Source organism: Oreochromis aureus, linkage group 3 (assembly GCF_013358895.1).
Source record: "Oreochromis aureus strain Israel breed Guangdong linkage group 3, ZZ_aureus, whole genome shotgun sequence".
Lineage (NCBI taxonomy): Eukaryota > Metazoa > Chordata > Actinopteri > Cichliformes > Cichlidae > Oreochromis > Oreochromis aureus.
The window spans coordinates 34,330,259-34,356,592 of NC_052944.1; the positions used below are offsets into that span (position 1 = coordinate 34,330,259).

The window sequence follows — 26,334 nt, forward strand, 5'->3', positions numbered from 1 at the left end:
ACGCCACAGTGCACACTTACAATACATATAATCTAGGGATGTGTTAGGCCTGAGGCCTTAACTCATTTGGTGTCTCACTGCATTTTACTCTACTTGGCAACAGATGACCAGTGTCAATAAATAGCCCCAGAGACCCTGAGGGCGTAAAGTTATTGCCTTGTATGGAAGGTGTTATAGAAAAGAGAAGTTCTATGTTTGTTTATAGCCATTAAAGATGTACAAGAGGTACCATTGACTGTAACTCACGTCTTTAACCTATTTTAATCTGTAATTGACGCCATGGGGCGTGTACCCCACTGCTTAAAAGTGCTCTTTACATGTTTTTTGTCAGAAGAAGTCATATGCTGATGTCTCTTCTCCTGTGTAATAAACTCATCGTTTGATTGCACTTTCCTGGGGCCTCCGTGGTTTGTTTCACTGCTCTACATTGATCGATTTCGCAACAGAACCCTGCTCAAGTCTGTCACTTCTATTTGCAGCCAAAAGGAAAAACTGTTGCTCAGTCATTTGGAAAGACACAACATTTCTGAAAGCACTCAAACTTCTTCACATTTGTCTTCAGACACATCCTGAACATTTAGGAACTAAAGAAAGTTTCAAACATCAATCAAAGATCTGAAATACAGAAAAACAACAACAGCCGCAGTCAGTGAACTCACCTCAGAGTCTTCAGTCGACAGTATGGACTCTCCAGTCCAGCACACAGAAGCTTCACTGCTGGATCCTGCAGGCTGTTCTCACTCATGTCCAGCTCCGTCAGATGGGAGGGGTTGGACTTCAGAGCTGAGGCCACAACTTCATAGTGAGTCTCTGAGAATCCACAGTGAGTCAGTCTGCAGTGTTGGGGAGTAACGGAATACATATACCGGCGTTACTCATAATTTGTATTTTAAATACGTAACAGTTTAAAATGTGGTATTCAGACATATAGAGTGTGTTCCTAAACATCATCGTCATCATCAGCAGTAAGTGCTTGAGATCTCACTTTTAAAATCAGTTTCTTTAAACGATAAATCTCTTGGTCTGTCAACACATCATCAAGAAAATTCCCTGATTTTTTTGTCAAGACTCGAGACGACTCAACAAAAGCTTAAGGTCTGGAAAACAATCCTCCACTTTCACCATCCTGAGGCCTTTGGTTTTCTGCAAGAATTTCCTGATCTCAGCAGGAGAGTACAGATTCTGGTGTTCCTGGCTTAGGGACAAATCACTTTCAGACTCCATACTGCTCTCTCCTGTTCTATTTCCTCTCTTAGCTTTTGATGTTTTGTACTACAGTGGGCAGGTTCAGAGCTCTTCCTCTTTTGAGACAACTTCAGCAAATCCTCATCAAGCATGTTGTCATCCTCACAAAGATCCTCACACACAGACTCAAGAGCCGTGTCAGCTGTCTGACTGGTGTCAGAAAAACCTGCAGACTGGTCATTAGTCAGATCCGTTTCTACACCATCAACACTTTTCAAAATGCCAGTTTCATCAGACCCGTTACTACTCGGAAAAAGCCGGTTTTCCACAGGCGCCTCGGCAGCGGGATCCGCCTCGGCTACGGCGGAGCTGCCCGCGGTCTCAGCGGGTTTCGCATGAGCGATCGCCGTGTCCCTACCAGGAGCCCTGGCTGGGACCTGCTCTCCAACGGCATCATCCGCTGGCTGTGTGTTTCTTAGCCTCTCCGGACAGGAGCGAATTAAATGCCCTTCTCCACCACAACCAAAACATTTCATGCTCTCAGATGAAGCAAACACCATGTAGGTGAAACCTCTATTTTGAAACTGAAAGACAGGTTCAGCTGGCCAGCGGGTCTTTGAGGATCATAAAAACCTGCCTTCTGTGACACACAACATGTTTGAGGAGCACAGATTCGCACCCCAAAGAGACCATCTTTATGGGCGAAACTAGTTGGCCATACCGTGACAGCTCCTTGGCTAAAGTTTCATTTTTAATAAAAGGAGGCGCATTTGAGATGGTAACCTTTTAGCAGGGCTAAGCAACGGAGAACGGGCGTAAAGGTGTCGTGAATGACGCCACGCTTTCCACCAACTCATTAACTTTAGGTACCTTATCAAGAAAAATACCAATCGCACCATTCATACGGGAGGCAGATTTCACGCTGTCACAGCCCACCACCTCTCCTACAGCCAAAACAGCTTCCTCCACCGAACAATTCACAGTCGGTATAAGTTTGACAGCATGACGGGCGTGTCAGCTTCTCAAACTCTGCACCACCCTCAACAGCGGGCATTGTGCCAAGCCAAGCCGGTAGCAAAAGCTACCAAACCAGCCGGCAACAAACAAAACACACCAACAACCGTGTGTCGAGAAAATAAACACACCTGACAGTGAAAATAGAAAAGAGGAACTCGAAAACAGAAATCCACTCACTCCGACACTCCCGTCCCCAGCTCCATGCACTCCGCCATTCACTCAGAGAGAGAGAGAGAGAGAGAGAGAGAGAGAGAGCTGTGCATCGTGGTGGAAGCAAAACAGTAAAAGTCAGAGTGAATTCATGACGATGTTTATGTGAAGCGTAGTTTGGAGAGATAAAACTAACAGCTTTAGAATCAGCGCAAAAAGGGCGTGAACACAAAGCGCGGACCCGCCGACAGATCAGAATCAGCGAGCTGTCGGCTTTCAGCCCGACCGTGAGAAAGGCAACATCTCACTGATTCTGATCGGCGCTGTGTGTTTACGTCTTTGTGCAGAATCCGTGTTCCTGCTCTCATTTATTGTCTTAGCTGTTTGGTGGTTGTTGAAATTTTGTGAGATTTAACCAGAGATTCTGGCATTTCGGGCAAAAAAAATTATATTAAAAAATCGATTCAGGATTTTAATGAATCGATTTTACGTTATCCAAGCCAGAATCGATTTTAATCGATAAATCGATTATAAAAACCCACCCCTATAGTGAACCGCAGGCCTCAGTGTGAGCTTGAAGACATTTATAATGTTTAAGTAGTTTAATGTGTCGGTGCTGACGATAAACACATTTTGAATGAAAGCCGAGGAACTTTGGTAGCACAGAAACAAGTGGCTAGTCTTTGTGACCATATGGATCGGTCATATTACCATTATTTCACCCAAAGGCACCAAGTTAATACTTTCAACAGCTGCAGCAATACACACAAATATAAACAGTACTTGGTGACAACTTTGCTTTTAGCCTTTAACCCTCTGGGCTCCAGGGTGTAATAGGCTGCTTATGACTACTTTTCATTTGGCCACTATATTTCACCTAGGGCTGGGCGATATATCGAGTTTTTTAAAAATATCGATATATTTTTATATGAGATATAAGATGTGGCAATATCGTTGATATCGATATAGTCTATGTTACGTTATAACTATACTTGTGGAGCCGCAAGTTTGCCTCTCTTTCATCCACTTTTGTCTCTCACGCAGTTACTCCGCCTCGCCTCTATTTCACTGAAAACAACTCCCCTCCTCCCCATCGCTTCACCTGCAGGCAACGACAAGATGGACACAGCAAATCTCCGTTAACGAGTTACCGCGCATCGCCCCGTGCGTGGGACTGGACGGCGTCAACGTGTTAGCAAGCTAACCGCGCTAACGAGCTAACCACGCTAACGCCATGCAGCCCACATGGGCTGCACGGCCTAAAATCCTTTCATTTTCTCAAAAGTTGACTGCGCGCCTTATGTATGAATTCTGGTTGTGCTTACTGACCGCGAACCGATTTTATGTGATACACGGCGCTCAGAAACCTTTCAAAAAATGTTTTAGTTCGACTTTGCTAAGCTACGGAGCTGCACCGTGTCCGGAGTGGTAGAATATTATGCTGCTATTATTTGCTGCTATTTTTATAATCATCATTACCATTTCATTATTAATAGTGATGTTGCATGCAGATGCATTCAGATGTTCAAATATATTGGTATTATATTAGTCTTTATTACAGGTCCAGCAAGAACCACTTTAAACTGTTGAGTGGAATCTATAATTTTAAAGGCTTTTGAATGTTTTTATATTCTTACACTGAAGTCTTCAGTGGGTGAGAAACTGAGCTGCAGCGACAGGAAGTTACATGTTTTTGAAGTTGCAGGCTTTGCAAAAGTGAAACTGAAAGCAGAGTCTGAGTGCAAGCCAAGAGCAGGTTATTTAGTAGAGGCTCTTGATTAAACATTTACTCAACATATTACATATATAGTTCCAGTTAGGTTATTACATGTAAGGATGAGCCTCTGTTCTGGTGAAAGGTCAGAAGTGCAAAGGGTGAGAGGAGAGAGCATTTAAGGACGAGACACATACACACACATAGTTTCAGTTGTGCTGGCCTTCTGTCTAGTGGAAAGGTTACAAGGTCTAGCTGGGGAGCTGAGAGGTGAAACAAAGGGCAGCAGAAGCTGACATATACATACACACATATTAGATAGACTCATTTATATAGGTAAGAGTTTAATCATGTTTTGCTATAACTGCAAAGTTGGGGTGCATACGTGTTAGTCTGTTCCAGGAAGTACACCAGATGTCCCAGAGATAAGCGACAGCGAAGACGAGCTGAGGGGAAGCACCGAGCCGAAGACGATGTTCTCTGGACTGTGTCAAGGGTTGACAGAACATTTGTGGTTTTGGATTGACGTATGCTGTATTGTGTCTGAGAGGGGGGGGGAGCAGTATCACCCCCAACCCTATAAAGCCTTTGTCTGACTATTGTAAGATAGTTCGACGCTGAAATCTGCACAGTGTTCGGACTCCACATGTGTTCATTAAAATGCCGTCTAATTGCACATGGCCGGATCAGTGGTGGTTATTTTGGATTCCTCCTCAATATTTGAACCTTAACAACCGCTTGATCGATTGTTGGAGCATTATGGCTACCGAGGAGCCTCGCAGAGTAATACGTACTGTGCTTCAACGTAATATTACCGTACTCTGTGTGTGTATAAGGACCATAAATGGCTCCTGTTCAGAGACATGGTTACGAAGCGGATTTCAAACTCCAGGCTGTCAGTCACGCAGTAGAAGTTGGGAACAGAGCAGCTGTGAAATCTGTCTTTGTTATTATGCTCAGCGTCTTTTAGTTTACATTTTGACTGCACAATTGTGAGCTCTTTGTTATGCACAAAACGACATTGTTTTATTTTATTTATGGAGCATTATTATTTAATAAATGCTGATAATTTATTTTTGAGTAATTTTTTCATGTACATCTGCGCTGTATTTTAATAAAAGTGCCTGTGTGACATCTGGGACATCTGGGACACAGCTTTGACTAAGAACTCTTTTTGTTCTTACTTTATGGCTTTATTGAGATATATATTGTATATCGCCATCCAGCTAAAAATATCGAGATATGAATTTTTGGGCCATATCGCCCAGCCCTAATTTCACCTTTAAAAACTGTTTATCTTGCCAATCGGTTATTTACTCATTTTGACATAATGTGTCAGCACAATTTATCTAAATTCAGACTAAATTTACAATACAAGTAGAAAGTGATATTTTTGACTGTAAAAACCACAAGCATGTTTAAGGAATCATTTTCATAACTTGAAATGCAAATAGAAATTGGACATTTTTAAAAAAAATATGAACAAGTTTTACAAACAACAAAGTTATATGATACTATTTACCTAAAAATGCAGCCAAGGCTCAGACGTTTTTTTATAACCATTTCAAACTATTTACAGAACAATCAGGTGCTCTGCATCAAATAAGAAGGCCCACAAATTATTTATGCAACCCAAAAAGTAGTTTGTGTCCACTATAACACAGATGAGAACAGCTCAGGGATAAACCTGCAGGTCTGACAGCAGGTATGTTACTCAGCGTTTACACTGCAATCTGCCTTTGGTGGCTTTTTAGCACCAACTGTGACGTTCACTAGTAGAACTGACACACAAAACAAAACAACAACTACAGTACACACTAACTACACAAGACAACAAACTAACTTGAGACTCCAAACATGGTATACGTCACAAATCTCTCACATATCAAAACACTCTCTCTCTCTCGCCGGTCACTCCTAGAACTTCCCTCTCTTCCCAAACAACCAAATGGTAAATGGCCTGTATTTATATAGTGCTTTACTAGTCCCTAAGGACCCCAAAGCGCTTTACACATCCAGTCACACACTGCTGATGGCAGCTACATTGTAGCCACAGCCACCCTGGGGCGCACTGACAGAGGTGAGGCTGCCGGACACTGGCGCCACCGGGCCCTCTGACCACCACCAGTAGGCAACGGTGAAGTGTCTTGCCCAAGGACACAACGACCAAGGCTGTAAAAGCCGGGCTCAAACCGCAACCTTCCGATTACAAGGTTAACTCCCAACTCTTGAGCCACGAATGCCACATGTTGCCATATCATTTTTTTGATTGGTCGACATGGTAAATTTTTCCACCAATAGGGAAGGAGTGTTTTTTTGTTTTTGTTTTTTTTTCTTTTTTCACTCATAAGCAAAGCGTGTTTGCTAGCGCTCTCCTTAGGAAACACCGTTTTTACCGTTTCTTCCCGGAGTAAACGCCACCGTTTTATTCAGAAAACAAACATCGGTTTTACGTGACCTATCAACACAATTTAAAAGCTGGTATATAGTTTGAAGTCCGCACGTTCGACCCAAGTTGAAATGGAGACTGAGTCCGTCGACCCCAGAGGGTTAATCAGAAAGCCTTAAGTTAGCTAGTTATGTATCGGGCTAATGTTTAAAGCTTTCACTTGAGTAAATTAACTCATATCACTGCTAAGTAATGTTAGCTAAGTTCACAGCATATTCCGTAATAGCGCTGCCATACTGCATCACACTCAGTACATTTCAATCATTTCTCCAGTAACGTACGTACTGGAAAATTATTTACTATTGCCGTTTCTCAATATGCGTACTTGTGCGTACTTGCGTTCTCGTGTACTCGTGATACGTCATCAGTCGGAGACCAAGTACTGTTCCAATTGGCACGCATCAAACCGAGTCCCGGATGTGTTCTCGCCCGCCCGCTTTTATCGAGCATGCATCGGTGGTGACTTGTGTGGACTTGGTACAGCTAAATATCCCAGAATGCATTTCGTCCGAAACTCAGACAAAGGCTGTTTCTCAATTCTCTTACCAACAAAAAGGCTCTCAAAACAATATATATCTGTGAATTTTTGCGTGTATTCTTGTAACTTTTTACCCCTGGCTTTGTGTGTTCATGTTTTGTTGTTTTGTATACTTCATCTGTTCGTATGTTGTATACTCATTGTTTGTTAAATAAAGTTAAAAAAAAGTTTCTCAATTCTCAAATGCACGTGAGTACGTGCTCGCTCTCGGCGAGTCCGCATCTCCCGTGCGCTCTCGCCAGTACGTGCTGCGAGAACGCCGAGTATGTACTCACGTGCTTGAGAATTGAGAAATGGCATAGACTCACCTATCATGCGACTGGAGAACGCAAACTCCGCCATTGTCGCTTTTCCACCAAACACTGGCCGTTTCTCAATTCTCAGAAATGCGCGATGCGTACTGCGTTCTCGGTGAGTACGTACCACGAGAACGCGAGCACGGACTCGCGATATGTACAATTGGAACACCTGCGTGCGTGATGATGTCACAGGTCCGGAGTTTTTACTGCCGTCCCTCTTAATTTAACTGTGAGTAACATGTTATGAAGCTTAACTTTAATCACAGCCAAACCGGTTTACTCAGGAACAAATAAAACACTGAAATAAACCAAACATTAACATTTAGAAGTGATCTAAGTGACTTATATATCATTTTTAACCTCAGTAGTGAAACCTCTATTAATAAAAGTAGTGTACATGTACATACGTGTACATACCTTAATAAAACAAGCAGGTGAGATGTTAGAACGCTTTTATTTCTATTTTAGTGGACACTCAATACTATAGACAGCTGCTGGGGTTTCTTTAACCTGAGTAGTGAAAAGACCGCGAAGGGGGGTGAAAACGATGTGCGGGAGTCCGCTGTTGAGTTTTGGACGAAATGCATTCTGGGATATTTAGCTGTACCAAGTCCACACCGATGCATGCTCGATAAAACGGGCGGAGCGAGAACACATCTGGGACTTTTTTCGCTCTCGGCTTGATGCGTGCTTTCGAATTGGAACAGTACTTGGTCTCCGACTGATGACGATATCGAATACACGAGAATGCAAATGCGCACAAGCACGCATATTGAGAAACGCCCCTCATTAAAACTGTCACTACCCGATCTGTACCGAAACCCAATCAGTACCCGCATGCCCGAAAGGTGTCTACTTCCGGTCGAAGCGTTTTACGATAGTTACGGGTCAGAGTATCTGTTAAGATGTTAAGAATAATAAGTATCTCTTAAAATGTTCCCGATAACGAAACATTTAATATAATGTAGACAAAAACAAAAAAATAAAAAGATAATTACGGATCAGGACTCCCCGATCCTTAATGCGCATGTGCAAAGTCGGACCGCACAAATCGGGTCTACCCGATCCGTACCGCGCATGTGCAGGGGTTTTCATCTTCTTCTGTTTGTTTAATGGCAGTTTACTTCCCAGTGTTCGAGGATACCGCCACCTGCTGACCAAGCGAATGAACCGTATTTTAAACTGAAGCAGCGTCATTACAAATGCATGTTTAATTTGATTTAGTGATAGTCGAGTGTGTTTATGCTTGTCTGTGCGAAGAGGATTGTTGGAATAGTGATGATGATGTCCGCTATCACTGTCAGTTGTCAGTAAACACTTTATCTGACTAATGAATCTTTACGTGACACATTACTAAGTCAGTATTATTAAGTCTGTAATTCGGCACCATTCTTCTTATTTTACGGCGCTGTTGTTCAATCGGGGGAAGCTCTCTGTTGAGGAGAAAAGCATGAATTTGTTTGTATACGGATTATCCATTGTTTAAATGTCCCGGGCAGTCGAAAAGGAGGCAGAGCTGTTGAGAAATGCTAGGAGCTAACTGGGCGCTAACCGTATATCATTCAAATATACTGAATGTCGCAATGTTGGCAAAGAGAGGAAGTGACGTAAGATTTGCGCATGCGGGGTACCGATTGGGTTTCCGGTACGGATCGGGTAGCAACAAAAACAGCAACCCACAGGTATGTTAGCGCACTCATCCCCGACTGTCCGAGGGAGGGGCGGGGTCACATATTGAAACAGACAGAGGTGCAAGGCAGCCCAGGCGGGAAATTTTGCTTTTACATTTTGCGACTCATTTTATTTCTCTGTCTGATAAGAAAACTATTCAATCAGATAGTTGTTTGTGGTGAATCAAATACAGTTACACTTTCAAGCACTTTTAAGCACCACATCTGAAATTCAAGCACTTTCCAAACCTTGAAAGGACAACATTAAAATTCAAGTATTTTCAAGGATTTCAAGCACCCGTCTGAACCCTGCTGTATGCAAAAATACCCTGCACCCAAAATATTTCATAGTTCAGTTACACTGATCAATCTAATAAACTTAAACCTGCACCATCCTCCCAATTCTGGTATTCTAAAGAGTATTTAGCGGAAATATTAAACAACCCAACTAATAACCAGCCAAAAAATAGGGAACCACCACCCACCCTCCTCCCTGTTTGCTACATAGAAAAGGTTCCTGGTGTTATTTGTCTCTCAGAAACAGTTCATAACTTCAACTCATTCATGTCACCTAAAAGGTAAACCTGTTTCTCCATCACCAGTTCAGCTCTGATGATTCAGTAAGGACATCTCCTGGTTTCATCTGCATGTTTCCCTCTCACCACATATCCAAACCGACATCATGACCAGCAGCTTTACAGCTGTGGCTCCAACAAACATCAGCTGATACTAGAAATTAATATTAAATAAATTCTAACAACAGCTGATCAAGCTTAAACGTGCTGCTGTTGATTAACGCAACATCTGGCGGTTTCCCCCTTTCTGGCGCAAAGTGAGCGATAAACAAACAAGAGAGAAAAACCGATCAGCTGATCATTGATCAGTTTCATGATTGAAGTAGCAACAGGAGAGGGAGGCGGAGAGAATGAGAGGAGAAGAGGCAGCTGTGCAGCAAAGACACAGAATAACTCCAGCTTTGTGTCTTTGTTTCACTCTCGCTGAAGTCCGGGAGAAATCGATTCCTTTTCGCCTAAATATAAAACTCCGATGGCCAGTCCAGCTGTGGCTCCATAAATCCGTTGTTAAGCTTAATGTGGAAAACCTATACAAACATTCAGAGTTGAACTTACACACTTGCTTTACTTCTAGTTTTCTCCGAGATGAAATGCTGCAGTTTGGAAGCACGTAGAAAGGCTCCAAATGCTCAACCAGACCGGCGACAGGTCTCGCACACAACAGCCGCTCTATCACGTGACGAATACTGATCTACTGTGCTAAGGTCATGAGCTGGGTTATGCCATGTAGCAAGTTTTGTGAGGTGATTTTGTGATACTTCAGATCAGATTAATTTTTTTTTATTTGTCTCCGATATCCGATCCAGTAATTTAGGTCACTATCGGACCGATACGTAATATCGGATCTCTCCGTCTCTAGTTTTTACCGGGGTAAATTGCCATGGTAACATATGCTGTGAACTTATGCCAGAGCAGTTTAAGATCCAGATTAGAGAGCAACAGGTATGACATCACTGCCTCTTGGCCAGTAAGATGCCACCATTCCTGGAGGATCAGTCCGAGCTCTGTGCGCCAGCAGTAGGTACACAGCATGAGCTCAGTTAAATTAACAAAAACAACACAGATGTTTCACGCTGCAACACTGCCCCCTGGTGACGGGACACAACTACAAGAAGCAGATTTTGGTCTCCAAGGTGCTGAACAAAAACACACACCTATGTGGTGGCATATTTCTCTATAAATGATTCAAAATGAAGATTTTCAATAAACAACGACGGTAAAACCATCGCGTGTCCGCTTGTTTATTTTCCACATAAACCTTTCACAATAAAGCTCAAGATCCTGTTGAGACTTTTCAAAATAAACGGAATCACGTGAAAGAGTCTGCAGAGTGTTTACGGATGACAAGCAAACAGAGCCGTCAGGTGCTAGAAAATAAGCCTTAGACTCAAACATTAGAACAGGCTTTTCCCCGCAGCACGCCGTGTAATAAATGCTCACAAAGAAATATTGGCTGTTACAACTTACGTCTAAAACAAGGTTAAAACACTCGACTCCAGCTACACGACGCCCAGCTGGAAACACTTCACGCAAGTCGAGCTGCCCGAGATTCACAGAATTTACAGAAAATGTAAATTTTTTGTGATTTATATCGTTGTTGGGACGATAGATCTCTTATATCAGGATATGAGATTTTGGTCATATCGCACAGCCCTACTGATCTACCCTAATCAATGATGTTAATGATCACATCTGGACTCACCGAGCCTTTCTGCAGTTCCTCACAGCTGGAATCAGTCTGTGTCGTCCCTGCTCTGATGTGTTGTACTTCTGCAGGTCCAACTCATCCAGAACCTCCTCTGACATCTGCAGCATGAAGGCCAGAGCTGAGCAGTGGATCTCAGAGAGTTTCTTCTCTGATCTGTTCTCAGACTTCAGGAACTCTTGGATCTCCTGATGTACTGAGAGGTCATTTATCTCCATCAGACAGTGGAAGATGTTGATGCTTCTGTCAGGAGAGATTTTATCACTGTTCATCTCCTTCAGGCTCTTGATGACTCTCTGGATGGTTTCTGGAATATTCTCTGTCTGACCCAGCAGACCTCCTAAGAGTCTCTGGTTGGACTCCAGACAGAGGCCATGAAGGAAGCAAACAAACAGGTCCAGACGACCATTTTTACTCTGGAGGGATTTAGACATGACTCTCATCAGTAAATCATCCGAAAACGAAATGTAATAGTAAGGATCATCTGGATTATTTTCCAAGAAGTCCTTCAGCACCTTTGTCTTCCTGTTGGTGTGACAGTGGAACATGTAGACTGCAGCCAGAAACTCCTGAATGCTCAGATGAACAAAGCAGTAAACTGGTTTCTGGAAGATCACACACTCTCTTTTGAAGATCTCTGTACAAACTCCTGAGTACACCGAGGCCTCTGTCACATCCAGACCACACTGCTCCAGGTCTTCTTGGTAGAACATGATGTTTCCTTTCTCCAGATGTTCAAACGCCAGCCTCCCCAGCTTCAGAAGAACTTCCCTGTCAGCCTCCGTCAGCTCCTGTGGACTGGTCTCATGCCCCTCATGGTACTTGTTCTTCTTCCTCTTTGTCTGAACCAGCAGGAAGTGTGAGTACATGTCAGTCAGGGTCTTGGGCAGCTCTCCTCTCTGCTCTGTAGTCAACATGTGCTCCAGAACTGTAGCAGTGATCCAGCAGAAGACTGGGATTCTACACATGATGTGGAGGCTCCTGGATGTCTTCATGTGGGAGATGATTCTGCTGGACAGCTCTTCATCACTGAATCTCCTCCTGAAATACTCCTCCTTCTGGGCGTCAGTGAAGCCTCGTATTTCTGTTAGCCTGTCAACACATGTAGGAGGGATCTGATTGGCTGCTGCAGGTCGGGAAGTTATCCAGACGAGAGCTGAGGGAAGCAGATTCCCTGGATGAGGTTTGTCAGCAGCTGGCTGACTGATGACTTCTGTGTGACATCAGACAGCAGCTTCCTGTTGGTGAAATCCAATGAAAGTCTGCTTTCATCCAGGCCGTCAAAGATGAACAAAAGCTGAGAGACAGCCAGCTTCTCTGCTGTGACCTTCTGTAATGTTGGATGGAAAACATGGAGCAGCTCCAGGAGACTGTACTGCTCATCTCTGATCAGGTTCAGCTCCTGAATGAAAGCAGAACCACCACACTGACATGTTGGTTCTCCAAGCCCTCTGCCCAGTCCAGAGTGAACTTCTGCACTGAGAAGGTTTTTCCAACACCAGCCACGCCGTTGGTCAGAACCACTCTGATGGGTCTCTGTTGGTCAGGTAAGGCTTTAAAGATGTCCTGGCACCTGATTGGAGCATCATGGAGGGCGTCCATCTTGGAAGCTGTCTCCAGCTGCCTCACCTCATGTTGGGTATGAACCTCTTCACTCTGTCCCTCTGTGATGTAGAGCTCAGTGTAGATCCTGTTGAGGAGGGTTCTACTTCCTGTTTCATCACTTCCTTCAGTCACACTTTCACATCTCCTCCTCAGACTGATCTTATGTTCATCTAAAACCTCCTGCAGACCAACATCTGCTGAAAGAAAGAAAAACAGAAAGAAAACTCTTCAGTGTCTGAACAACAACAAGAAGTCCAGTTTTCAGAAATGAGTCCATCAGCAGACAGATGTTCAGTCTTACTTTGTACACAGCTGCTCTGACTGGCCGTCTGCAGTCCAGCTCTGCTTCTGGATCTTTCTCCACACTGGGGACAGGACGAGTCTCCTGATGAAGCAGACTGGTCCCAGTATGAGGAGATGCACTGTCTGCAGAACCAGTGTCCACAGCTGGTAGAGACTGGATCCTTCAGGACGTCCTGACACAAAGCACAGCAGGACAGCTGCTCCTCCTCACAAACACCACTCCTCTTCCTCTTCCTCCCTCTGTGAACACATTTCTTTATCACTAAAATCATTGACTGTCAGTGACAAACATCCAGATTTGATGACACTGTGCAGAAGCTCTGATGGTCACAGAGAAAAGTCAAAGTGGAGAAACTTGTGTGTTTGAGTTCAGAATCCAAGTTTCCTTTGCTGTTCCTGTCTTATTAAACACAGAGTGATCAGCCTACAAACTCCACAGTAAAAGCCTTCATCACAGAGCTGATTATGTCCTTCACTGGATGTACTGGAAGTTTGGGATCCATCACTTTGAACTGACCTTTGACCTCCTCTAAAAACTGGTGGAGCAGCGGTGTCACATTCAGAGCTTTCAGCTTTATTTTGAAAAAGTTCAGTCAGCAGGAAGTGAACTTCTGGGTTCAGATTTTCTTTCTCTTATTTTACAGAAGTGAAGAAGAAGAACTAAAAGCTTTGAAATGATCTGAGTGATATTTTTGAACATTGCCACCAAATTGAGTTCAGCCTCCAGCAGGAACTTTGTTTCATGATGCCTCCCTGATGATGTGATGTTTGACTACAAACCTGTTTATGTGTCAGACATTCATCACATGAACACAGGCAGAAAAAAGCAGCCAATGAAACCAATGACAGAAACGTGTTCATTCACTGCCATAATCCATGTTTTCTATGTACAGATGTTTGTAAAGAACACGTGTGCAGCGCTTTGTTCTGAGTATCTGCTGTCAGCACACAGAGCAGCAATAACTACAACCACACGTTTCTGTAGATGCTGAACATCAGCCTGGAGGAATCTGACCTCAGGTCTGCACACAGAGGAGCTTCACCTCTGGGATGATGCTGCTTCAGCTCCTTCTACAATCAGGCAGAAGGTTCTGCACCATCAGGACACAAACAGAGAGGAGCTTCTATCCTCAGACCATCAAGTCCTAAATCAGAACGTGCTCCCCTCATAGCAGCACCATCAGGGTTTAAACAGGACCTTACATCATGTTCTTGTCTCACTGTCAGATTTCAGATCATATCTGATTCATTATGACGTCACACGCTGCTACACTGATCCTGCTGCTTCATTACTGCTGATATTACTCTGCTCACTCTGCTCAGTTACTCTGTTTACATCACTTTGCTCATTTGCACTGCTCTGTCAGTACATGCTGTGCTAATGTGGCACAAAGCAGGTTAACATTACATCTGCACAATGTTTCATTATTGCATTTGATGATTGTTTCTAATGTTTTGTCCAGTCACAGGAGCAGCTCAGCACATTTCACTGTGTTGGACGTGTTTGACGATGCCTGTGACAAATAAACAGCCTCGGACTCTTCAATCTTCTTCTTTCTTTGGAGATCAGCTCAGTGGCCTGTTGAGACCATCTTTCTGTTTCTGATGACTCAGTTCAGATTATTATCCTGATACTTTCTTTGAAAATGTGATAGAATCATTTATCTGATGTTCTGACACAAATACACCAAAACAGTCCCAAACAGCAGAAACCACCACGTTACACACAGTGGAATAAAATACAGGCAACTAAAAATAAAAACACTTTTAAAATGTAAACTAAAATTACAAAGTGGTCACAGAATTTCAAACACCCATAAATGAGTCAGCAGATCTCTTACATGGTCAGCTGAGCTCCATCACTGAAGAACTTTGTTGCTGCAGGTTCATGACTGAAGTCTGGATGTTCTACGTCTTTGGACCAGTCACTCCTCACAGACACACAGCTGGATGCTGGAGACTGTGACCTCTGACCTCTGCAAACACAAACACATCACATTCATATCACATGAATTACTGATTAATCTCTGTTTAAAATCTATGAAGCAGCTGCAAACACACAAACTGGATGATGTGATGGTTTCTGTCAGTAGTAGTTGTCTCAGATTAGAGTACAGACGGCTGCAGAGAAGAAATCATTAGAATCTTACATGGTCAGCTGAGCTCCATGACTGAAGAACTTTGTTGCTGCAGGTTCATGACTGAAGTCTGGAGGATATATTCCTTTGGACCAGTCACTCCTCACAGACACACAGCTGGATACCGGAGACTGTGACCTCTGACCTCTGCAAATACAACCACATTGCATCCATTTCACATCGATTAGTAAACCACAAAAAGCAAGGAACACAGTATGAAGGCAAACTTCTGGCTTCAATAACACTCAATAGGTCAGGTAGAAACTTTTCTCAGATTTGATTCATGTTTTTCTAAAAAAATATACCATGAGGTCAGGGGTCAGCGACCTTTAGGACCAAAGAGCCATTTGGACCCAGTTTCCAGGCAAAAGAAAACTCTGGGAGCCGCAAATACTTTTTAACATCTAAATGAAGATAACACTGTTATTGTTTTTTACCTTTATGCTTTATGTGAACAACTAAGGTGTGTTGCTTATGAAATCCATGAAGTGCTACAGAGAAAATTACATGTTATTCATGTAATGAACACATTTTGAACTCTTAAAGAAATAGAAGCAAAGACGCTGAACTAAAATGATCCAGCAAACAAAGCTGTGAGCCGCCCTCATATCTCCTTTGGGCTTTTGGAGCCTTGAACTGACTTTTAAAAGAAAATTGGAAAAAGCTGCTGAAAATGAAAAATAGATGTTTGCAAAATTCTGCCTAAATATGTATTTACCAGGTTAATGTGTGTGGGGGGGCGTGGTCTGCAGATGCAGGGGAGGCGGACGCACCTGAGCGGCACCTGCAATCACGCCTCGCCGCCTTAACGTCTGTGCTGTTGTTGGTGTGTGTCGGGCTGTGAGCTGCAAAGCTACAGCCGGCTGTGTGCGTCAGCAACCGTGTGTGAGAAGCGTGTTCATGCAAACATGGTTGTGTCTGCCTGACATGTTCACAATGGGACTCCTGAACCTCTGCGCACAGCGTCTGCAGATCCAGGCTGTACGAGGTCACTTTCATCTCTACAGGATGTCAGCTGTCGTCTGTGAGGCGTGAGCGTGTTTGTTTGTAACATCGTTCACGGAGGAGCTACTGACATCATGTGGATCCAAGATCCATAACTGGCCTACCTGGGGCTGAAAGTCTCGATAAATGCACGGTGTTTCTGCGGGAACACCGGCTTCCACGACTGTGACGCTTATTTGAGCGATGAAAAAATAATAGAATAGAATTTTATTTTTATATTTCAATATCACAATAATCTTCAAATTTAGAAGTTAAAAAGAACTAACATAAATAAAACACACTTCAGCTAAATACTGATTTATTTTCCCAAACCACGCGGAGCTGCAGGCTGCCGACCCCTGCATTAGTGTTAGTCGGTGTTGCAACTGAACTGAAAACAAAAGATTTTGGTCCAAAGAAACAGAGTCACTATTAATACAACCCCCCAAAAAGAGCCATGTAGACCCCGGGCTCTGTGGGTCTGGTGCTTGGAGCTGGTTCCTGTGATGCCATGATTACTGCCTCTGTGCTGTCTTTCAGTCCAGCTTTGCTCAGCCACTGGTAGGACTTCTGGATGTCAGCCACTTCCTCTCCTGCTGCTGGTGCAAACTGTGTTGTTCTGACTTTCATTGGATGTCTTTGTCCAAAGCGACAGATGAAGGGCAAAGTAGATGCATTTGCATCAGCAGGAAAATACGCCCCAAACTAGCATCCTCATTATACAACTTTAACAACTGCCACTAAATTATACTTCATACACAGACCAGTGTGAGGTCAAGTTATGATGTCACTGGCAGAACACGTTTATATAAACAACCTTTGACCTCTGAGTCAGCAGATCTCTTACATGGTCAGCTGAGCTCCATGACTGAAGAACATTGTTGGTGCAGGTTCATGACTGAAGTCTGGAGGGTCTATGTCTTTGGACCAGTCACTCCTCACAGACACACAGCTGGATGCTGGAGACTGTGACCTCTGACCTCTGCAAACACAAACACATCACATTCATATCACATGAATTACTGATTAATCTCTGTTTAAAATCTATGAAGCAGCTGCAAACACACAAACTGGATGATGTGATGGTTTCTGTCAGTAGTAGTTGTCTCAGATTAGAGTACAGACGGCTGCAGAGAAGAAATCATTAGAATCTTACATGGTCAGCTGAGCTCCATGACTGAAGAACTTTGTTGCTGCAGGTTCATGACTGTAAGGTGGAGGTGTTTGTGTAACCCGTCCACCCTCACAGACACAAAGCTGGATGCTGCAGATGCTGCTCCGTCCTCTTCCTCCATCTTCTTGATGTCAGGGTGGAGTTAGTCTGAGAGGTGAACACACACACTCAGAGGTGCTGTTGTACTGGAAGCATCACACTGATGGGTTTCTAATGTTGGAGCTTTGGCCCTAAAGTCCAAACCAGTTATTTTAGAGGCTCAAAGTCTTTAAAAACACCAAAACCATCACATTATTTAATAAGTACATGATCAGGTGGATGAAGGAACTCCGTGTGTTTGGGATCATCATCATGGTGAGGAGCCCACATGTTACGGCTCCTTTGGAGAGAAGCTGAGGATCACTGCAGGAAGTGAGCTCATGAAACCAAAGTGCTGTTTGTGAGCAGGATGACTCTGTTATTGGACCTGCTCTGTGTTCTACATATGATCAATACTTCAAATACCTGTAAACATGTCATCTTATATTTGTTGCACTTGGTCACATCTGTCTTTAAAAATAGATTTTTATTTCACTGAGAGTTCTTTTCTACCTTTATTGATTTATTTTGGAATAAATTAAATATAAAGGAGCCAAAAACTGCCTGCAGCTTCTGCTCTGTGACAGGAAACTACTGTCAGGCTCAAAATGACTTCAGATTATTCATCACAGAGTTTATAGATCACAGGACACGTTACAGTTTTACTGTCGATGTTTTAGCTTAAAAGAATGACGTGAAAAGGTCTTACTGTGAATCCGCGCGCTCATTGGCCAATAACTTGAGACTGACAGGTTGTTATCCAATCAGCGTGCGGCCTCACACGGACATAAAACTCTTAAAGTTTGTTTCTGAAGGATTTTCAGATCAGACCTGATGTTTCTGCTACAGCCTGTTTACCGATATAATCAATATCAGATATCAGAGCAACAGAAACGTCGGTGATAAGGACGCCGGGACTGAGAACAGGAAGTGGCTCAAACAGTTTAAAGTCAGCCTGAAATGAGTTTCTGTCGCCATTTTAGTTTTTAAAAATGTCGTGATAAGGGCGGGTCTTACTGCGAATCTGCGCGCTCATTGGCTAATAACTTGAGATTGACAAGTCGTTGTCCAATGAGCGCGCGGCCTCTTCCGACATAATGTAGTTTCCTTTGAAAAACCAAAGTCTGATTATTTTTGCCTCCACGGACGGAGCCTGTTGTTCCCGCCACAGAGACACAGTAATGTCAGAGCGGTGTTAACACTCACCTGCCTCAGCACAGCTCTCACTCTCCTCCTGCTCTCTCACACTAAACGGAGGCTCAGCTAAACTGCGCACTTCGCTTCACTTCCTCTCTACTTACAGGAAACCAGCGCTCAGAGGACCGACCGGCCTCACGTTTCACCCACAGACACGAACAGCGTGGAATTATTTTATGTCATAAGAAGAAACATATTCATGTTAACACTCACCTGCCTCAGCTCCACCTTCCTCCCAGTGGCGTGTCTAGAAAATTTTTGTTGGGGGGGCCAGATAGAGGCACAGATTTGGAGAAGGGTGGCAGATGTAATTGGCAGATAATGTTAAAAAAAAAAAATCTACCAACCATTAACCATCATTCAATAACCCTGTAAACCTAATAAGTGAATTTGCTTTTCACTCTTATTAGAATGAGGTTTTAACCACTACGGTGCAAAGTTTTTAGATACTGCGTTGATAAAGTACAAGAGATACAATCAGTGCTTTGTCAGTGTTTACGCAACATTCAAGGACAGCAATATTTGCATAGTATTTTTACGGACATATAGGGCACATATGTTTTGGGCAAAAACATTTTTGAATATTAAAATACGAACATTTTTAACATACAATTGCCAAATTAGCCAATGCAAAACTTAATCTGCCTATTAAAAAAAGCAGATAATCTTCTTACAAACTGGTGTTTGATTTTGAAACAGGAAAAAAGTGGGGAAACAAATGAAAAGATTAACATTTGAATGAAACCTGAAAGCAAGTAAATACTTTCTATGCTGCCTTATGGTAAACTTTGGTAATATTGATGTATAAAGAACAACACTGGCTGATGATGAAATACAGTCAGCTGGCATGGTGACACTGCCAGTATTAACCTGCAGGGCTGGACTGGTACAAAAAATTGGGCATTTTGACTACAGACCGGCCCACCAGATATTAAAGCCACAAAGCCTTTGAATGAAAACAAACACTGTTGTGACAGTGATATACACTGTCTTGTTGGTATATGTATGATTTCTATAAATTTTACATCAGATAAAAACTTTGTTGGCAAGATTCAGACAATTATTTAATAAAAGCTAGATATTTTAAATGAGAATAAGTAAGAAAAGTATTTCTTTGTGCCCCCCTTTCCCTGTTAATGCCCTACCTGGCCCCCTGGCATCACTTTGCTAGACCTGCCCCTGCACAGTTACCAGCTGTCAGCTACATAGAAAAGGATCCTGGTGTTATTTGTCTCTCAGAAACAGTTCATAACTTCCCTTCAACTCATTCATGTCACCTAAAAGGTAAACCTGTTTCTCCATCACCTGTTCAGCTCTGATGATTCAGTAAGGACATCTCCTGGTTTCATCTTCATGTTTCCTCTCACCACATATCCAAACCGATATCATGACCAGCAGCTTTACAGCTGTGGCTCCAGCAAACATCAGCTGATACTAGAAATTATTATTAAATAAATTCTAACAACAGCTGATCAAGCTTAAAGGTGCTGCTGTTGTTTAGCGCGGCATCCGCTGGTTTCCTCTTTCTGGCACAAAGTGGGCGATAAACAAACAAGAGAGAAAAGCCGATCAGCTGATCATTGATCAGTTTCATGATTGAAGTAGCAACAGGAGAGGGAGGGGAGAGAATGAGAGAAGAAGAGGCAGCTGTGCAGCAAAGACACAGAATAACTCCAGCTTTGTGTCTTTTTTTCATTCTAGCTGAAGTCCGGGACAAACTGCGTCTCTTCTCAGCTCAATACGTAACACATAATATTTTCTCTGAATGAGGGACCATTACATATTTTAAGGAGCCGTTGGCAACTCTACTAACTAACCTCATGAATAAAATAAAGTTCACTATCAGTAACATCACAGCATCCACCCAGCTGTATATAAATTCCGTCATGCTAGCTAGTACGCAGTACGAGTTATTGTAACTGACTGTAAAAAGTCAGCACAACGAAAATAAACTCCACCTAAACTTGGTTTATATCTGACCCAGATAGACTGCAGGTCATTAACTTCTTACCTGAAGTTCAGTTCACCTGACACTCGGACTGGCAGCTGCCTCGGGTCTCTCCTCCTCCTGCCTCCCCTTCCCTCATCCACCTGCTAGCCGCTGTGGAAGCTCCGCCATGCTCGATGGCCAGTCCAGCTATGTTAAACTGTTAATCTTTCGCCAAAAAACTGTTTTCTGTGGTGCTGTCTTTCGTGCTTGGCTCTCCTACCTTTGCTAACATGATGCTCATAGCGCAGAAGCCGATGCTGCATTCACTTACACTCGGATATCTGAGCTTCACTGTGAAAACATAATCGTACATTTGATATTTCATTGGATTTTATTGTTTTGGCTTCGGGGTGGCACCTGGGGTGGCCAGTCTGGTTGGGGGGGTGGCCTGTGCCCCCCCAGGCCACCCCGCTGGACACGCCACAGCTTCCTCCTCCTGCTGCTCTGAACAGAGGATCAACACTTTCACTTTCACTGCTCCGCCCTAAACACAGAGGATGTTGGGACTTGTAGTTTTTACCTTGTGTGATATTTATGGCTGTGACACTAAATCACAGCATGAAGACTTCCTGCAAACATGTCACAGGCGATAAAAGTTTCACATTAAAGCTGAAGGTATTTTTCTGTCTCATGTTCAATAAACAGTGAGCTGGAAAACTGAAGAACAGATTTCAGACGTTCCCTGCAGAGTTTCTGCTGCTCGGTCGTCTGCATGTTGCTGAGACTGAGCTGATGATGAAGCTGTGATGGGTTTATGGCACGTTTGGTTCTGGAGAAGAGTTTTACTGTGCAGGTGAAATGATCAGAGGTTACAGCCTCTGGTTAAAGTGGAGGCAGCGATCAGGACGGCTGAGCAGCAGAGGTCTCGAGGGTCCTAAAGTGTAAAAGCATCAGTGTTAGTAACACAAAGATCCCACACAATGGGTTCATCCACACAACACTAACATCTAAATCCATGGCAGGAACTCTTCCTGTGTCCTGAAAAATCTGCGATGCTGAGATTAAAATCTGTCTGCTCATCTTAATGCAATATTTACTAAAGTCTGGTAGAAGTTTTACTGATTTCCAGTCACTTAGAAGACGTGTGGATAGGTGGTGGGTTGTAGAGCAGACTGAAAGCTTTAAGTTCATCCTCTGATTAAAAACTCAGACCCACAGATACAGGAAGTATAACCCTGGTGTAAGACAGGAAACAGCAACACGGCAGCCATCTTTTTCCTCCCATGATGACCAGTGTCCCAGCAGCAGCTGGGGTTTGTTAGATCCTGTTCGATCCAGAGGAAACAGGCTAAAAGAGTCGATCGGGGGGATCATGGTTTTATTATGTACTCGTTATGATGAAGCTCTGGTTGTGTGTTAGAGACAGAACCTGCAGATTCCTCCGCTCTGCCTCCTCCTCTGCAGGAATCAGCCTCTTGGCTGGTTTTATTCACCAATGTGAATAAAATCATCAAACTAATCCAAGTTCATTGTGAAATGCCTGAAAATGGAGGAATAAATCTGTCAGTTACCGTATAAAGTTTGAGTTTGTCAGTGTTTTACATGGAGACGGTTGTCAGATGTTGAATGTTTAGCGTGAATGTTCCACATCTGGAGAAACCTTCAAGATTAAAGCCAGTGAAAAGTGAAGAGTTTCTGCAGCAGCCGCACTTCCTGCAAATCTGTTCTTTCAAAATAAAGTGAAAAGTCTAAAATTATATTCACGACAGGTTCAAAGGTGGTCACATGGTTTTGGTGGAATCCCTACATGGGCGCATCTGAGTGATTTTGATTCAGATTCGTGCAGCGTGGAGCAGTAAACACTTGTTTTTGTTCATCTGGACTCATGAAAGATTCCAGTTAGCACATTTCCAGCCAATGAAACGTAACTACAGATGAAGACAAACACATTTAAACTGCCTGACTCTCGAGTGTAGCTGCATGCTCCCATTTTCACTCTTAGTTTTCAGTTTAGAGGAACGCTGCAAACTCACAAAAACTTCTTTCTTGTGAGGTTTTGTTGGCAGACTGATAAAAGCAGCAGCAGCTGGTGTTTGATGAGGCAGACGTGTGTTTCCTGTTCTGTAATAATCAGCTTGTTACCATCACATAATGAACTCGTGACCAATGAGGCCGTCCTTGTGCGGTTCTCTGGCACCAGCGCTGATTCTGACTGTGACCTTCACCTCTGCAGGGTCGCCTCTGCTCGTGGCTGAGCTCGTGTTTGTCAGGCTGACAAAATAAAAGCTTCTTCATTTCTCAGGCTGAAGAGGAGTCTGCTCTTCTTCACCAACAGGAAGTGAAACATTTCTCACTGATTCTGAAATCTTCACTTGTCTCACAAATTCACAGTAACACACACACGGTTGTGTTTTCATATCCTTGTGGGGACATCTATTTGGCATCATGCTTTCCTCAGCCTTTCACTCTAACCATTAAGACTGAATGCCTAACCCTGACCTGACTGTCCCGGACACTAAAACCACATCCTGAGTCTCAAAAATGTCTTCAAACTTGTGGGGACGGGCATTTTGGTCCCCACAAAGACATGTAAACATGCACACAGGTATTAATGACCTCACAGGTTCATGTTTGGGGTTTTTAGCATATTTGTGTGTCGGTCAGATTTAATTCACTCTTGTTTTGAGGTTTTGTGCCCTTTTGTTTCATTCTTTTTGCGTTTATTTTCTCTTTAAGCCTTTCAGGACTCATGCTGTTGGCTTTTTCCTGCTGTGTTATTGGTATTTTTAATTTCTAAACTTCTTCTAAAAGAAGGACGATGGAACATTGATGTGAAAATAAACATGATCATTTAATGTTTTTGTCAATCATTAAATCCTGGTCTTTTATTTTGGTACTGCATTGTTCACAGAAACACATATTTTCCTCTTTCTTCCTGTTTGTGTGTTTAGCGCTGCTGAGCAGGAAAACCCAGACGAACTAAAACCTCTTTTAAGTAAATGTTTGAGTCACTTTGGGTCTGAACTGTAAAAAACTGCAGACTGAAACAGATTTGAAGGCATCACAGGAACAGCCTCACATTCAAAACATGAAAGAGAGGACTTTTATTTTGAAACACTCAGGAAATGACAGAGGGAAAGTTTTTTAATTAAAACAAATTATTATTTTATGCATTCTAAGTTCATACAACCACCGAAACTGTGATGATCCTCACATCAGCTTTACTGTGTGAGGTCACATAGAAAATCATTATTGTTACTATTATTATTATTATTATGATTATGATTATTAGAGACTTGCAGAGAGGTGGAAACATTTTGATTTTCATAAATTTAACAGACTAAAATCTACAAACATGTTTGGTGCTGAAGAAAAATGGAAACTATCAGAACATCAGAATAAAAAAGCTCAAACTGAAACCTGTGGGGAGGTCTGAGTGAGACACAGCAGAGCCCCACGGTGAGTGTCTGTCTGTGTCTGTGGAACAACAACGTTTGGATCACTTGCAGTCCCAGAGCAGCGCGACGCCTCGCAGCGTCCAGCGCTCGGGCGGCTGCACGCCCTCAGCTGCAGGGAGAAGATGAAGTTCGGTCGGTGCGTCGAGGCTTCTTGTAGACGGGACACGAGTACAGGCTGACCGCCCCCGCCGCCAGGGGACGCTTACTGTCGGCCATGTTGGCTGAGCTGACGGCGAAGACATGGACCACAGGGAGGGGGTGAAGAGGACCTGAGGGGCGGAGACAAACTTATTATTACTGAGCAAAAACAAAAATACTTTGATTTCATTTAGTTCCTAAATTTTAGTTTAGATTTAGTTTCTAAATCAATTATTAATTCATAATTTTTCATTAGATTAATCTTTTAAAAAATCTTAAAATGTTTTTGTGTTAATTTACAAAACAAATACAGAAACAGTAAAACGTTGGACTTTTGTTTGAACATTGAAGTTTTTTTAAAGCTTCAGTTTATTATTTTAATCTAAGTAAAAAAAAAAAAAAAGGATTTTAAAAAGACAAACTAACTTTGGGCGGAGCCTCAGCGAGTTTGGCACCACGTCTGTCCCATCCCGCTCCATCCAGAAAGAGGCCATAGATATAGACTCCACCCACATCTTCAGGGGGCGGAGCTGAGACATCCTCCCTCATCATCTTGGTGACATCGTTGCTAAGGGTGACCGTGTCCAAGGCCCAGCCCCTGGACAGGTTGGGCGTGTCGCCTCCTGACGCATGGCGGTCAGGAAACCCTGAAGACACAAAAACATTCGGAAAGAAAACTGAAGAATTCCAAAACTCCAGATTTCCGGAACAATGAACCAACCTGCGGGTTGAAGAAGCCGGTGAGCCACAACTGGTTGGGCCGCCCGGCACTGATCTACGCGCTGAGCTGCTGGTTCCTCTCTAGCAGCTCGGTGAACCAGAAGCCGAGCGTGGCCGATGGCCAGCTGAGCCTCAGCCACAGGCGCGGGATCCGAGCATCGAACATGCTGTCGAGGGCGTCGCGCAGGTCTTCAGACATGATGATGGTCCCTGCAACTGCGGAAACGCGAGTCAGATCGAGCGTCAGTGAACGTGTGTGTGTGTGTGTGTGTGTGTGTGTGTAACTGACCATCGATGGCCAGTCTGAGGTCAGTGAGCGTGCTCCGTACGCTGCTGATGACACGCTGCATTCGGTCCAACTCCTGTCGGAGGAAGATGTTCATTGGCTGAAGAGGACCCATCTTCTGGAGTTGACCTTTGACCTATGAAACACACAGAGACGTCATGTTTCTCCAGAGGACTCATGAACGTGTTTGTTGGTTCAGAGATGCTCTGCCAGATTCTGCTGATGATTTAAGTCCCAGCCATCAACACAGCCAGAGTTGATAGATTTCAACTCTTCCAGAGCATTGAGTCAATCCAGATCCAACTAATCTGATCAGACCTGTCAGGAAAAATAATGAAGAATATTCTGAGATTGTTAATGTAAGGAAGAATAATATTAACAAAGTATTTCAGGCACAACATCCAAGAACAAAGTGATCTTCAGTCTCTTGAGTATCTGAAAGTTATCTCACCTGAACAAATGACACCAGCAGTCTGATAATATCCACAGCTGTATGTTCCAAATCCAAGATGTTGACACTAAGTTAGAGAACTTTCATTTCCTGAACAGGTCACTTTATCAAGCCAAATCCTTCCACCTACTGCACCAAAGTAAGCTGATCGAGGAGCCTGTAGTGCCGTCCCACAGTTTAACTCTCTGCACACCACCTCTGCATCATTTAAGTCCCAGCCATCATCACAGACTGTTCCCCAGGTGTTGCCGTAATAGATTTCAACTCTTCCAGAGCACTGAGTTGATCCAGACCCAAATAATTGGACTGGATCTGTCAGGCATTAGAAGTTATTTAGATTTCAATTCCTCTTTGCACTTGAAAACCCCCCAAACACTTTTATAAATTTATAAAGCACTTTTAAAAACAACAGCAGGGCTGAACAAATGCTGTGAAAACATTTAATGTATGACACACAAGACCAGGCTGACCAGCAATGACATGAGTATCTAAAAAGTTTGTCACCTGAAGAGATCACACCAGCATCCTGACCATGTCCACAGTTGTTTGTTCCAAATCCACTGTGTTGAC

The 26,334-nt window shown here is 43.3% G+C and overlaps 1 protein-coding gene and 1 pseudogene across 1 annotated transcript in view; both read right to left on the reverse strand.

The window, feature by feature from the left end:
* LOC120439252 (ribonuclease inhibitor-like) overlaps nucleotides 1-12,242 on the reverse strand; it is a 52,244-nt gene extending 40,002 nt beyond the window's left edge. Inside the window, exons 1-2 of the mRNA XM_039610048.1 lie at nucleotides 11,300-12,242; nucleotides 660-833 (exon numbers count right to left, since the gene is read on the reverse strand). Of these exons, the coding sequence (XP_039465982.1) occupies nucleotides 660-833; nucleotides 11,300-12,219 (1,094 nt within the window). The 5' untranslated portion in view covers nucleotides 12,220-12,242. The remainder of the gene's footprint in view (nucleotides 1-659; nucleotides 834-11,299) is intronic.
* Nucleotides 12,243-24,274: 12,032 nt separating this feature from the next.
* On the reverse strand, nucleotides 24,275-25,519 carry LOC120433651 (annotated as a pseudogene).
* Between the last annotated feature and the right edge of the window lie 815 nt (nucleotides 25,520-26,334).